Raw genomic sequence first — 14,288 nt, forward strand, 5'->3', positions numbered from 1 at the left:
TAAGTTGCACCACACTTGCCACCTTCTTTGTTCTGTGCCAAATCCCCTCCCATTCCGTCAGTGATTTGCAGAGATTTAATTGTATTAGGCAACAGGGGAGGCCTGTTGCCTAATACAATTAAAGTTGGGGGTCGGATGTTTAACTGGGAAAATTGAGGGTAACATGAGCAGAGATATATTTGTTCAGGTACATACACAGCCCAACGTAAAGCCAACTGGGGTATATGGCACAACTCAGATCGATACAGGGGATTAGACTCCTAACATGGAACGTCAGGGGGCTAGCGAATCCCATCAAAGCTAGGAAACTCCTGGCATATACCAAAAGACACCGGATTGACATCCTTCTTCTACAAGAGACACAAGTTACAAAGAAATTAACAGAGCCGCTTGCCCGGGACTGGGCACCAATACGCATAGGCACTGACTATTCATCCCAAGCCAGGGGGGTATTAACCGTTATCCATCAGCAGGTCGGTTTCCAACTCACTAAACCCATGATTGATGCAGAAGGCAGACATGCAATTGTGTGGGGAGTAATTGAGAACATGGAAATGGTTCTGATTAATTCCTATGGTCCTAATGTAGACACCCCAGAATGTTACCTAAAGATAATCTCGCAGGTCTTTCAACTGGGGGATGCCAAGATAATGTGGGGTGGGGATCTGAATACAATCTTGGACCCGTTGAGGGATAGGACCTCACGAGGGCACAGAACCCAGACCAAAGCGGCACTAACCATTCTTCAGCCTATGTAGGAATTCACTTTCCATTCACACGTACATAACTCCAGTTCGCACATAGATTACTGGCTTTGCTCCCAGGAGTTTATTCCTCAACTGAGAAAGTGTGTCATACTGCCGTGCACTATGTCAGCTCACTTCCCAGTCCTAATGAAAATCACATAATGGTGCAGCACTGCCTCAGGAGACGTTGGGCTCTCCCAGTCGGCCGCGCTGGGCTAGATTGGCGTGAAACACAGACACGGGCCGAACAGCAGCTTCTGTTCTGCGTTTTCTTCAGGATTCGAGTTATCTGCTCTGTGTGTGTTCCGATGTCATAATGTGGTTGCAACAGCCCCTAAAGTTGCTCCAAACCGCAGGATATCTCAGGAAGGATTTTAGTATAAGTGCAGCTCCTCACATAGGCAGCCATTTTCCACGGCGCCCAACAGCGCCCCCTTCATATTTTATTTTTCCAGCGGGTAAAAAAATAAAGAGTGTAATCATATTGTGTGCACAACTTTCCTTATAACAACAATCTGCTTCAGTGGTATGTGAAGAGGAATGATCATAGAGTGTCCTGAAAGCTCCCAAAAGAAATGGTCTTACCCAATAAAAAATATCATGCATTTAGGAGGATTGCTACTGGCCATTTGCACTTTTATTTTCAAACCAACGGCGCTTTTTTATCTGTCTAATATGGTTCTTCACTATATCTAAAATATTTTTATGTATGCCATTGCTGGAGTAACCTTTCAGAATATGTGGTCAAGATAAAACCAATTACTGAATGCAAAAAAAGGCCTGGAACATACACAACATAACTGGAGTAGCATGGGAGTGGCTGTGGACCTTGTAGGATGTTGTGCATTAAAAGTAGGTAGGAAAATAAGCAGATGCGCATTGCCGTCTGAACATGCCGTCATAAGGAAAACTTTGTTGAGGAAAGGACTTGGGCAGAGAAATAGGTACAATAATTAGAAAACATTTAGCTAACAATGAAAAAAACAGCCTTATTGGGGATCATCCATGCATTACAGTACGATAGCCTCAATATTATTCAGAACAAAAGCAGCCATGTTGATTCTCGGCCTGATACCCTGGAAACACATCATAGCTGCATTGCTAGGCTTGCACTGGCTGCCTGTTGGAGCATGCATCAATTTTAGTGTCCTTTGCCTCACCCAAAGATCCCATTGGAACAATACTCTGGCCTACCTCAGACAGAAGGTAAGCAAATACATCCCCTCTAGGCTCTTTTAGGGCAGCTGGATCAAAGGCTGTTACATCGTGGATCTGGCTTTAGTGAATAAGGAGATTACGTCGTGGATCTGGCTTTAGTGAATAAAATTTACAGCATCGTTCAGGCATGGATGGCCACACACGGCTTATGCCTGAACGACGACAAAACTGAGCTCATAATCCTAGGCACCCCGACATACATAACTAAACTCAACACTGACTATGCCAGCTTCATTATCGATGGGAACAATATCAAAGTAGCAAAGGAAGTCAAGACCCTAGGCTTTTACCTTGACGCCACCTTAAACTTTGGCAAACAAGTCAACTCCCTAGCCTCTTCCACAGCATATACTTGCAAACTCATTAGAGCCAGCAAGCAATTCCTCTCTACAGACAGGTGCATCACGCTTGCCAGAGCCCTTATTCTGTCCAAAACTGGACTACTGTAATGGTCTTTACATTGGGGCTAACAAACAGACTATCCAAAAAATCCAGGTCCTACAGAATAATGCCTTGAGAGCCGCGCTTAAGATCAACAGGAAAGAGCATATCTCCTCTATAAGAAGAGAATATAAATGGCTATCCACTCAGGACAAAATCCAACTTAAAATTGCCTCCCTTACTCACAAGTGCCTCAATAACATGGCACCACCCTACCTCATGGACAGGCTACACTTAAGAACTTCACTTAGACCAACAAGAATTGTCAATGCAAATTGCCTCTATGTCCCTCGCTTTAAACGTGCCACTATTGGAGGACATAGCTTCGCAGTCAAAGCAGCACAGCTTTGGAACTCCCTACCACATGACATAAGAGAACCCCAGCCCTTTGCGAAATTTAGGCAGAATTTGACCAAGTGGCTGAGAGCTAATGACATCTAATTAATCCGACCTGCTTGACCTGACTGTCCCTACTAGCTTTCCACCTGCATGCCCCAGTTCTGATACCACTTTCTGTATTTTACTCCATTGTATATTACTGTACCTATTCCACTGTATATCACCTCCACATTGTGAATATTCCTGTACCTTGATCACCTCCTGTCTCGACCTTGCTCCAGCCCTGCTCATTCTTGCTTATTGTATACTGCATTATGACCATGCACATGTACCTGTATATATTTTATTTATGGCAGAATGTATTATGTTTATGTAATTGTACCTGCAACAAAGCTGAGCATATTCTTGTCTTGTGCGCCCTGATGCTCCAGGGCCTGGCGCGCCCTACAAATAATAAACTAAACTAAACTAAACTATCCTTCAAGAAATAGAAGCTGCTCGGTAGATCCATCAATCCCACTGAAGCCTCCCTGTGGAACTATCTTCAAGTTCTAATCGGATCTATTGAGAGAGGGGATGAGCTGTATGGCCTTTCGTGTACTGCAATATGTCTTCTATGGCTGGCTCATTTGTCACACATTTTGTTGGTTTGTATGCCCTGCACTTTCCCTTGCTCCCCTCGACTGCAATTTTCCTCACACTATATATTGTGTCCCTTCTCCTTCACATTTACCTCATCTGATTGTTTTCAATCATGGGAAAGATCAGATGTCCCTACACATTTCCTTTACTTTGGGGGCACCACGAAGCAACTATGCTCGCAGTTGGGACATTACAAAAATTCAACAAATACAAGATGTTTACATCCTGAAAAAGAGTAATCCTGGTCCGGCAAGAAGACTAAAATATCACCAATATATGTTGATATCTTGAAATTCTCCCCCTTCCAAGTATTGTCCCTCACCCACTCAACACTTCAGAAGCACTCCAGTAGAGGGTTTGGTGCATTGTTGAACAGCAAGGGGGAGATTAGGCACTCATATCTTATCTCTCTCAAGGACGAATCCATTCTTTGTATACACATACCTTAGCATTTTTATATGGAAAGTGTAGATGAATCCAAAAGAGATGTTTTACAAAAAAAGGACTTTCTAACCCTAAAAAGCGCTCTCCTCATATAAGCTAATTACTGATGTGGGGACATTCTTACCAGGGTAGTAGGCCAAGCAGGTCTATTAAAGTGCTAATATCCGTAAAACCAAAGCACTCCTTTCTTTTGCTGCATAACACGCCATACTTGCAAAACAACTCATCTCTGTGCTCTCGACATTACAGATTTGAAAAAAAAGGTAAATATGTGTAGGGGGGATATAGGATAGGATTTAAGATACAGCATTCGTGGGTCAAGAGATGGGTAATCAATACATTATTTGCAGGTGGGGAGGGTCTAACATTCTTGCCTGACATAGTGCTAGCGTTGTGGTAGTTCTTCGGATTCATCAATGGGTAAGACAGGAAGCCAGCATGAATGGGAGAAAGATGCCTATGTAAGGAGATGTATGAGAAGAAATTAAGATGAAATTGTCTGGGCTTGATGGAGGAATGACATTATGGGAATTACTATAATTATAATTGTTCTTTTATATCGCACTTAATACCAACGAGTGGTTTCTAAGCGTGAGATCGGGTTTCGAACCTGTGTTGCGCTGCATTGTCTTGCTTCCAAGACAAACGCGTTGCCCCTGATCTATCCTTCCTCCCCTTTTTTCCAAGAATGACATACTGAGTTTATTTTGCTATCATTCTTTCTAGTATTTGAACATCTCCAGGGAGTAAGGAAATCATTCTTACAGTGGTTTCGAAATGACAGTAAAACATTTGCATAGATATTTTTTACGAATGCTGCTCAGGATAGGACAGAGGATAGACATATACCTCCAAAATAATATGACAAAGTGGTTCCCTGGTAGTTTACTTAGTTCCAATGGCCTTAGAGCAGCCATTCTCCTGCATGGTTACTTCAACCCATATGATATCTGTCTTTTTTAGAGGTTAGCTTTAACTAAGCATTCTTTACTTCTGAGGGCTGAGGTAACAAAGCATTTTTTATATAGTCCTCTGAAAAAGCCTTGAAAGGAGTTGTTTATATCTCTGTAACCCAGTGCTACACTCTTCTGATGTTTTTCAAGGATACAATAAGGCAGGATGGTTTACAAGTTTGTATTCAAAGCACAAGAAACTAAATGCCTCATCTCCACTCTCCTTTTCTTATTTAAAACTGGCATACACACAATATTTAAAATGCCTTACCGTACTTTCTCCTGCTGCTGATCGCTCATCCGTTTTCATCACAGAAAACTGAATGTCACTGGGCTCTGCTCTCACTGTAGTCTGCAGAAAAGAAACATCACACTCTATTGCTCACATGGTTTAATATCTTAAGTATACATACAATGATAAGCTTGGAAAAGGAGGATATGTTGAAGGATAGGCAACTGGTAAAGGCACAACGCAGTAACGCCAAGAGACCATGCCCACCAAACGTGCAAACTCCTTTTTACACGAAACTTTTTTTTTTCACAGAACAGGCTGAGAAATGACGACCTGACACTGCAATCTTCAGATGTGACAAAGCTTTATTAGATGAATGCCGAGATGATTATTAATGAATTACCATGACTATTACATCCCAGACAGTGACCGTTAAATGAATGCATTATTTTCTCATTCCAAAAGAGTGATGCAGACTAAAAACTCAATCTCACAGAATGCGAAAGTGCCACTAAAAATCATCTGTGTATGTAGGCAGTTCTCACATGACTATAGGTTTCTTACCAACAGTTTGACGTGACATTTGTGATTTTTGGTATATTAACATAAGAGATTTTTGAAAATAGCGTAGCCATTGAGATTTCTCCTTTTGTACTTTAGAATAACCATCTCTCTCAAAATAAGGTAACAGCTAACATGGGATGAGACAGCAAGTATTGATGCTGCCTTACTCATTCGCGAACACTGTAGTATTGTTAAGCTTTGAGTGAGCGAGCAATTATACACATTGTCCCTACCATTCATAGGTCTTCTTGAATGCAGCAGCTCAGGAATGTAAGTGAAGCGGATTAGCAATGCTGGCTGCTTTATGGTCAAGAATATGGCGTTACATAGTTGGGAATGTGAGTTTTCACTGTAGCTTTTATGTCGATGACACTCGGATCATTTTTTTTTCTTTTCTTCTCTTTCTGACTTACTCTACCCATGCCCATCAGACTGACTGCAGTGAAGTTTTGGATGCTCCCTTATTCTTTTCATTTCAATCCCTCTAAAACATGCTCTTTTTCCTGTCGCTTCCCTTTTTGACTGTTCCACTCACTTCATCTATATCTGTTCCTCTATAATCTCTCTTCATCTGATCATAGTTTACGTGTCATTTTTGTATCCCACTCTTTTTCTAATACTTCTGCTCTTGCTCGTTCTACTGCAACAACTCATATTCTTACTCTGAATTTTTCCCCAAATGTTTTTCAAGTGTCAATATCAATATTATGGCCACTTCGCTGCACAATGTGGCATGACCTGTATACATTTTTCCCACATAACTTTTAACTCCCCGCAACCCCTGTATCCCCAAACTTTATCCCTTCCCCCACTCCCCTAGGAGATGAGACGGACAGCAGAATCAAGTCTATTCATCGTTACTTCTCTGTAGTGTCGGGGATAGTGTCAGAAAGTTTGTTTGAAGTTATTTATAGGGTTGAAGGAATGGCGCCCATTCAATTTCTCTGGTTGGCGAGATGTCGTGTAAAAGATGTGTGTGATGTTCTCCATCTCGTAGAGATCTCTGGCTTTCCGGGCCCAGGTGGCTTCTGTTGGGAGCTCACTAGATTTCCAGCTTATTATGAGGCAGGCCCTGGCTGCAAGGAGGAGGAAGTGAGTCATATGGGGAACTCGTATCCAGAGACCCTCTTGTTCTTCTAGTCCAAATAGCACCAGTCTGGGGTCGGGGTCCCTGGCCATTCCTTCAATTATTCTAATCCATGTCTGAACTTCCTTCCAATATGTCTGCGTTTTGGGGCAAGACCACCACATATGCCAATAGTCAATTTGGTAGCCATATCCTCTCAAGCATTTGGGGCTAATTTGCTCGAACATTTTTGATAGCCTCTTTGGGTCGTAGTGCCATTTGTGTAGTAATTTTATTCCGTGGAGCTTGTATTGTGCCGAAATAGAGGTTTTTTGCGCTGATTTTCACATTTGAGTCCACAATTGATCCGTCATCAGGGGGCTTAGGTCCTTCGCCCACCTCTTTCGTAGGTTTTCAATTCTGTTCTCTAGCTCATCTATCAGGGATCTGTATATTTGTGAGATGAGCCCCTTGGTTGAGTGGAATTTGCTGATTATTTTCTCGAAGAGAGTAAGCTCCCGCTGGAGCTTCATTTTCCATTTCGATGCTTGAAGCACTCCTTTCAGCTGCAAGTACATGAATACTCCTAGAGGGCCTATTTGCAGACCGGTTTCCAAGTGCTGGATCGATATACACCCGTTGGGTTTTATGATTTGACCCGCTCTTTCCAAGCCCGCTTCATACCATGTTTGATAGCGATTAGGCTCTTGGATCTCATTCCTTATGGGGGGGGACCCTGACACAGCTTATAGGGGAGGGCCATGTCATAAGCCCTTTCATTTCTCAGTTACTCCACCATATTTTCAGGAGCGGACCCATTGCGAAGTGATTGACTACACTTGGGGGGGAATGTTTATTTGGGGGCCCATAGCCATTCTCCAAGTGTCACAGGTCGCATAAGATGATTTTCAATAGCCATCCATTGCTTCTGGGCTTCCATTCTCAGATGCGGGACAAGGGCGAGAAGTTGGGCAGCTCTATAGTACGTATAAGGGTCTGGAAGTCCTGTTCCTCCTTTGGCTGGATTAGGGTGCAGTAGGCAATGCGCTGTTTTTTCCCCCTGGGATAAGAATCTTAAGAATCGGGTTTTGATTGCCGTTAAGTGGTTACGAGGGATGGCAATTGGGAGCATCTGGTAGTAGTATAACATTTTTGGCAGCACCACCATTTTTATGGCATTCAGGCGACCCAGCCATGACATTGTGAGCTTGCTCCATCTGTCCAGGTCCTTTGATATTTCTGACAGGAGTGGGGGAAGGTTCGCCTCGTATAGATCTTCCATCTTCTTTGTGATGTTGATCCCTAGGTATTTCAGGTGGGTGTGTGCCATTGGTATTCCCCCTGTGGGGGCCTCGTCATCGATTGATTGGGTAGGTTTCGGGTATGGGAAGAGAATGGATTTCACTGCATTGACTTTCAGTCCTGCCCATTTATCAAATTCTTTTATTGTCCTCAGGACTACTGGAATGGCTGTGCTGGGGTGTCTGCTAGATAGAATAGTATGTCATCCGCGAACATCGCTAGCTTATAATCTTTATCCCCTACTTCAATCCACTTAATAGATTCTTAATTTTTTTTTTTTGCCACCTAGATTCTTAATTTCTAATTACATTGCCCAGGGATTCGATTGATAACACATAGAGGAGCGGCGAAAGGGGGCACCCCTGTCTGATACCTCTGGTCATGCCAAATTCTTCTGAAAGGTACCCATTCACTGCCACTCTGCCTTTGGGGTTCTCATAGATTGCCTGTATCCCTCTTATACATTGTTCGCCGAATCCCATATTTTTCAGTATAGTCCAAAGGAAGCCCCACTCGACCCAGTCAAAGGCCTTCTCCGAGTCCATGCTGAGGAGAGGATGCTCTTTTCCCCCGGAGTTATTCATGATGTTCAACGTCTTGCGCATGGCGTCTGCGCCCTGCCTTCCCTTTGTAAAGCCCACTTGGTCCGGGTGAATCAGGCGGGGCATTAGGTCTTCCATGCAGGTGGCTAAAACTCTTGCGTACAGTTTGGCGTACGTATTAAGTAGGGAAATTAGCTGGTAGGATTTGCAGGATGTTGGGTCTTTTTCCAGCTTGGGGATGACCACTACGTGAGCCACTGAGAAGGACGGGGGCGCTTGGCCGGAGTCGCGTATGTGATTGAATAGCTTGGCGAGTCGAGGGGCTAGGGTTTCCACAAAGTGCTTATAGAAGCCCATGGTGTAGCCGTCTTCACCGGGGGGCCCCACCCACGGGGAGCCTTCTAATTGCTGCTTTCACTTCTTCTGGGGATATGTGTGCGTCCAAAAAGTGATTGTTCAGAGTTCGTAAGGTGGGTCAGTCCTGCTTTCTCGATGTACTCCGTCATTTCCCCTTCCGTCCGATCCCCTCTGAGGTGTACAACTTTGTGTAGAAATGTGCAAATTGTGCAGCTATGCCCTCTGGGGTCTGTGCCAAACCCCCCTCTTCCATTTGGATCTTATCCACCCATCTCCCCGTTCTTTGGGCTCTTAATCTGGCGGCTAACATTTTGTCGGCCATGCCGCCCTTTTCGTAGAATCTTTTTTTAATAGTGTTAATTTTCACAGGACATCTCCCCTTCCTAGTGCTTTCGGCTCTATTGTTTTTTGTTTGAGCAATTCTATGTGTTCCTCTCGGTAAGACCAGTGGGCATGCATCCTTTCTTCAAGGGCAGTGATCTCACTTCACAGTTTATCTTCCAGCAGCTTTCTCTCCCTTTTTCGCTTTGCCCTTTGCCTCATCAGATGACCCCTCCAGACAGCTTTTCCCGCTTTCCGCACCGTTGCTATACCCACTTCCCCATTATCATTTATCTGAAACTATTTGTGTATTGCTTTATCAAGTTCCTGTGAGTATAATTTGTCCTTCCACAAGTATTCATTGCAACGCCATTTGGGGTCTCGACGGTTGAGCCCTTCCACATCTAGAGTTGCGATTACCATGTTGTGGTCTGACCAGCCTATGGGGTGGATGTGACTGTGTTTTATTCTGGAGGTGGCGTCCCTATTTACCAACAAATAGTCAATTCTAGTAAACATCTCATGGACACTGGATCTAAAGGTGTATCCCTTCTTGTCTGGATTGGTCATTCTCCAGACATTCACCAGGCCTCCTTCTGCCAGGCGCGTCATGACTTTGCTTCCTACTTCCCTAGAAGTGTCTCCCGTGTAGCTTGCCTGTCCATTTGGGGATCTGCCCATGTGTTAAAGTCCCCACCTATCACAAGGAGACCCCTGCTATTTGCCAGGACACTGGAGAGGGCTTTCTCGTTGAATGCTGCTTACCCCCGATTGGGCGTGTACACCCCTGCAAAGGTGATCTGTATATTGTCCCATTCCCCCCGTACTATCAAGAGTCTGCCTCCCATCAATGATTGCACCACTGGGTTTGTGAGTCTGATTTTCTTGTGGAGTATCAGGGCTCCGCCCCCTTTTTTAAGCTCTACCGTGGCACAACATTTTGCCCCACTCCTTTCCCTCTTGGTGGTCTCTCTTCCCCTGCTTTAAGGCTGGTTTATTGTATAAAAAAAGAACATCTATGCCAGCCCTGTCACACTCCCTTGTGATCAGGGACCTCTTGGTCGGGGAATTGAGTCCTTTAACATTAAGTGTGGTTACCCTCAGAGTTGTGCCCCTGGTCCGCTTTTAGCTGGTGCGGCCATCATTATTTTGGGTCCTCTTTTTTTTCTGCCAAGTACATCTCGGATCTCCCCTTTGGTCTATGTGACAACCAGTTCCCCCTGTCTCCTGCATTCCTTTGTCCGTTTGCTCGCCCCCCTACCCCCCAAGTCCCCTTGAACTTTAAACGTAAAGGGACCCACTAACTGAATCGCGGTCATTGTAATTATCCTAGGTTCTTGGGGTTGAGATGCCCTCATCGGGGAATCCCTTCATTCATCCAGATCCAAAATCCTTGTGTTTGTGTTTAGTGCTTGTGCTACCCCACACCCGTTGTACCTTCTCATGGCAGCTTCGTAGGCGATATTGGGCCCAGTCAGGCGTATTTCCTTCCTGCCTTGGATCGTTTTCGCCATATGTGGGGCACTTCCACATTCTGAGTCTGTGACGCTTGGATCCCACTGGGTCCGGCCGGGGCTCCGTCATCGTTTAGCCCGGTTAGGTGCCTAAACACCTGCTTTGCTTCTTCGGGTGTGACCACTCTATAGTCCTCCCCCTTGTGTTCGAAGGTTAGGTCGAAAGGGTACCCCCACCTGTATCGTATAGCTTTTTCAGTTAGCCAGGCCGTCAGTGGCTTGCATGCTCTCCTTCTTCCCAATGTAAAATTTGACAAATCTTGAAAGATCTTTATCTTGGAGTCTTGGAATTCAAAGTCCTGTGTCTGCTTAGCTTTCAGGAGGATCTCTGTTTTCTCTTTGTAGCTGAGGAATTTGACGACTTTTGAGTGTGGGCCGCCTGCAAATGCCCGTCGTCCTCTGTGGGCCCTCTTGATGTGCACATTTTTACCACCCGGGGCCACAAATAGTTGGTTTATCATTTCATGGATCTTTCTCTCGACTTGAACCGGTGTTTCACCTTGCTTCTACTGCAGGCCTAGAACTCTTAGGTTGGACCTTCGTTCCCTATTTTCCATGTCGTCCATTTTGAGCGTAAGTTCTTCTTCCCTCAGTTCTATGTCCGTCATTCGCGCATTAAGCTTCATTTCTACTAGGTCCATGTTGATCTGATTATGTTCCAGGTTCTCGACCTTTCCCTCTATGTGTTCCACGTTTCCTCTAATTTCTGAGATGATGTCTGTATGCCTAAGGCACGGATTTCTGCCATGATCCCTACAATGTCCTGTTTTGTGGACGCAGTACTCAATTTGGCAGCTTGGGTGTCTGCAGCCTCTTCTCGCCTGAATTGTTGCAGCCTATCTAGGCTTTTGATAGTGCAGGGTTGTGCTTTTTTCCTTTCCCCCTTTCTGTGGGTGTGCAGCGACGGTGCGGGGGGTCCCCCCTAGTGCCTCTCTTGTGATTTCCAGGTTTGTTTACGCTGAGTTTTGCTGTGGCCGATTTGGCCTCCCTGCAATTAATGATCAGCCCCCTCGGGATTCCCCTTTGTTTTAGCGCCCAGTCCCAGGAGTTTGATATATGCTTGGTCGCCAGCAGAAGTCCCTTCCAGCGTCCTCTGAGGGGAGGCGGAACATGTGGAAGAAACCGCAGGGGGAGCGGGGGTTGTGCTTGCTCCAATTCGACCCATATGGGACGGTTCGTAACTATCTGCCATGCGCGGATATGTGCAAATTGGGCTGCTGCTCTATAGGCTTGTAAATCCGGGACCCCATGCCCTCCGAGTTTGGCGCTGCCTAACAGTGTCTTATGAGGGATTCTGGCCGTTTTGCCCCTCCAGAGGAACTTCAACATTTTTCTCTGTAAATCGCGGATGATTGGTACAAGGATTGCCACTGGGAGGGAAGAGCAGGCGTAGAGGAATCTCGGGAGTAAGTTCATCTTGCAGGCTGTTATGCGTCCCATCAGTGAGATTTCCTGGGATGTCGAGCGCTTCAGATCCCCTTCCAGTTCCCTAAACAGCTGCGGGAAGTAAGCCTGGTATGTGTCTTTTGGGTTTGCAGGAATGTGCACTCCCAAGTAGGGGATAGCCCTTTCCTTCCATGCAATCGGGCACATCCTGGCCAGCGCCTCTCGTTCTTCCGGGGGGAGGCCGATGCCTAAGGCCAGCGACTTAGTGAAATTGTCAGAGAAGCCAGACACCTCCCCATAGCCAGTTATCTCTGTCAGGGCGTACTCCAGTGAGGAGCGGGCCTCCGAGATCGTAAGTAGTACGTCATCAGCGGACAAGGCGATTTTGTGCTGCGATGGACCGACCTGAGGGCCTTTGATGTGGTTATTCAACCTGATCCTTTGAGTAAAGGGTTCCATAATGAGCGCAAAATGCAGGGGGGATAGTGGCCATCCCTGCCTGGTTCCGCACGTTAAGGGGATCGGAGCCGAGATAGACCCATTGATCTTCAGGAAGGTCTTTGGGGCTTTGTAGTTAGCCAAAACCATAGTCTGGAACATTGCGCCAAATCCGAAGGCCTCCAGGGTGAGACTCATGAATGTCCAGTCCACCCTGTCAAATGCTTTGATGGCGTCCAAGGCTGGTAGGGCCAGCCCCTGGGAGTTTCGGGTGGCGAGGTCCACCAAGTTCAAGACTCTGCGAACGTTGTCTCCTGCCGCTCTGTTTAAGATAAAGCCAGCCTGGTTGGGATGGATTATCTTGGGTATTATGTGGGCTAGGCGGTTGGCGAGGATTTCCGAGTACAGGTTGGCGTCTATATTCAGCAGGGCTATTGGCCTATATGAGGCCAGGTCTCTTGGGTCTTTTCCTAGCTTGGGTAGGAGGAGAGTGGTGGATTCCTGCATTGAAGGAGGTCACCATCCCCGTTTCCCTAAAGGAGTTGAAAAGTGTTACCAGGGGCAGAATCAGCTGGGATTTGAAGGTTTTGTAGGAGAATCCATCTGGGCCCGGGGCCCGGGATTTGAGCGTTTTGATGGCTTCCTCGACCACCTCATCTGTGATCGGCCCCTCTAGACTCCCTCTTGCCGACTCAGCCTGCTCCCTGTAAATATTCTTCCTGTTTGGACTGGTCCCGCGGCCGAGCCGTCATTATTTGGGTTAGGTGGTCCACAGCCAATTGTAGTTTTTTCAAATCTGCATAGTGGATTACTCCCTGTGGGTCACACAGGCCTGAGATGGTATTGGTGCGCCTTGTTTTGGCCAGTTTAGCTACAAGTATTTTGTTCGCTTTATTATTCTTCGCATAATAGGATTGTTTGGCCTTGGCCATCAATTGTGTGGCATGTTTAGTGGGCTTCCAGTTGTTTCCTGGCCATGCGGATCACTCGCTGTGTTCTGGGGGACCAATCCTTTTCCTTATGGATGTCTTCCGCTGCTTTAAGCTCCTCCTCAAGGGTCAGCCGGATTTGCCGCCTGTAACGGTGAAAGGCCCCCCCTTGCGCGATTAGGACTCCCCTGATCACCGCCTTCATGGGGTCACAGTTGTTCGCCGGGGAGGTGTCCGCCACTGGATTTTCAATGAAAAATTTCTTAATCGCGGTTGCGATCTTGTCCCTCACCGACATATCGTTGAGGATAGGGTCATAAAGGGACCACCTATGTGGAGTGTTGCGTTTGGGGTCGTATGTGCGATTTCCATGATCACCGGGGCGTGATCAGATAGAACCCATGGGCCTATAGTCACTTTGTTGACGTAGGCGAGTGCCTGAGGGGATGTCAAGAGGAGGTCGATCCTTGAAAAGGTTCTGTGCACGTAGTAGTAGAAGGAAAAGTCCATTTCGGAGGGGTGAAGTGTTAGGGAGAATTCTCTTATAAGGCTAATTTCCCAAACCTAGCGAGTCCCCCAGCAGCTTTGCTGGATTTTTGGGGTTTGTTTTTTTCTCCTGCTAAGAGTGAGACTCTTTTTCTCCCACTCTTAGGCATGATTTGAGGTATGTCTTTGACTTTGTGTGTGCTTATGGGCTATGGGTTTTTTTACTCCATAGGGTATCATCTGTTTTTCATGTGTGTTACACAGCACCCTCAGTGCAGTAACACAGGGGTGTCATAGTGACCCCCAAACATAAACTCCATACCCTGGGACTGACTACTGTCTCCCAGGACATGTAAAGTCACCATTGA

The 14,288-nt window shown here is 46.0% G+C and overlaps 1 protein-coding gene across 1 annotated transcript in view; it reads right to left on the minus strand.

Moving 5' to 3' along the window:
* The window catches only part of WDR19 (WD repeat domain 19), a 2,828,275-nt gene that overhangs the window by 2,241,649 nt on the left and 572,338 nt on the right, over positions 1-14,288 (minus strand). The window contains exon 7 of the mRNA XM_069631788.1: positions 5,055-5,135. Coding sequence (XP_069487889.1) covers positions 5,055-5,135 — 81 coding nt within the window. The remainder of the gene's footprint in view (positions 1-5,054; positions 5,136-14,288) is intronic.

The sequence above is a fragment of the Ambystoma mexicanum genome, chromosome 6q, assembly GCF_040938575.1.
Source record: "Ambystoma mexicanum isolate Mex_15411 chromosome 6q, UKY_AmexF1_1, whole genome shotgun sequence".
Taxonomy (NCBI): Eukaryota; Metazoa; Chordata; class Amphibia; order Caudata; family Ambystomatidae; genus Ambystoma; species Ambystoma mexicanum.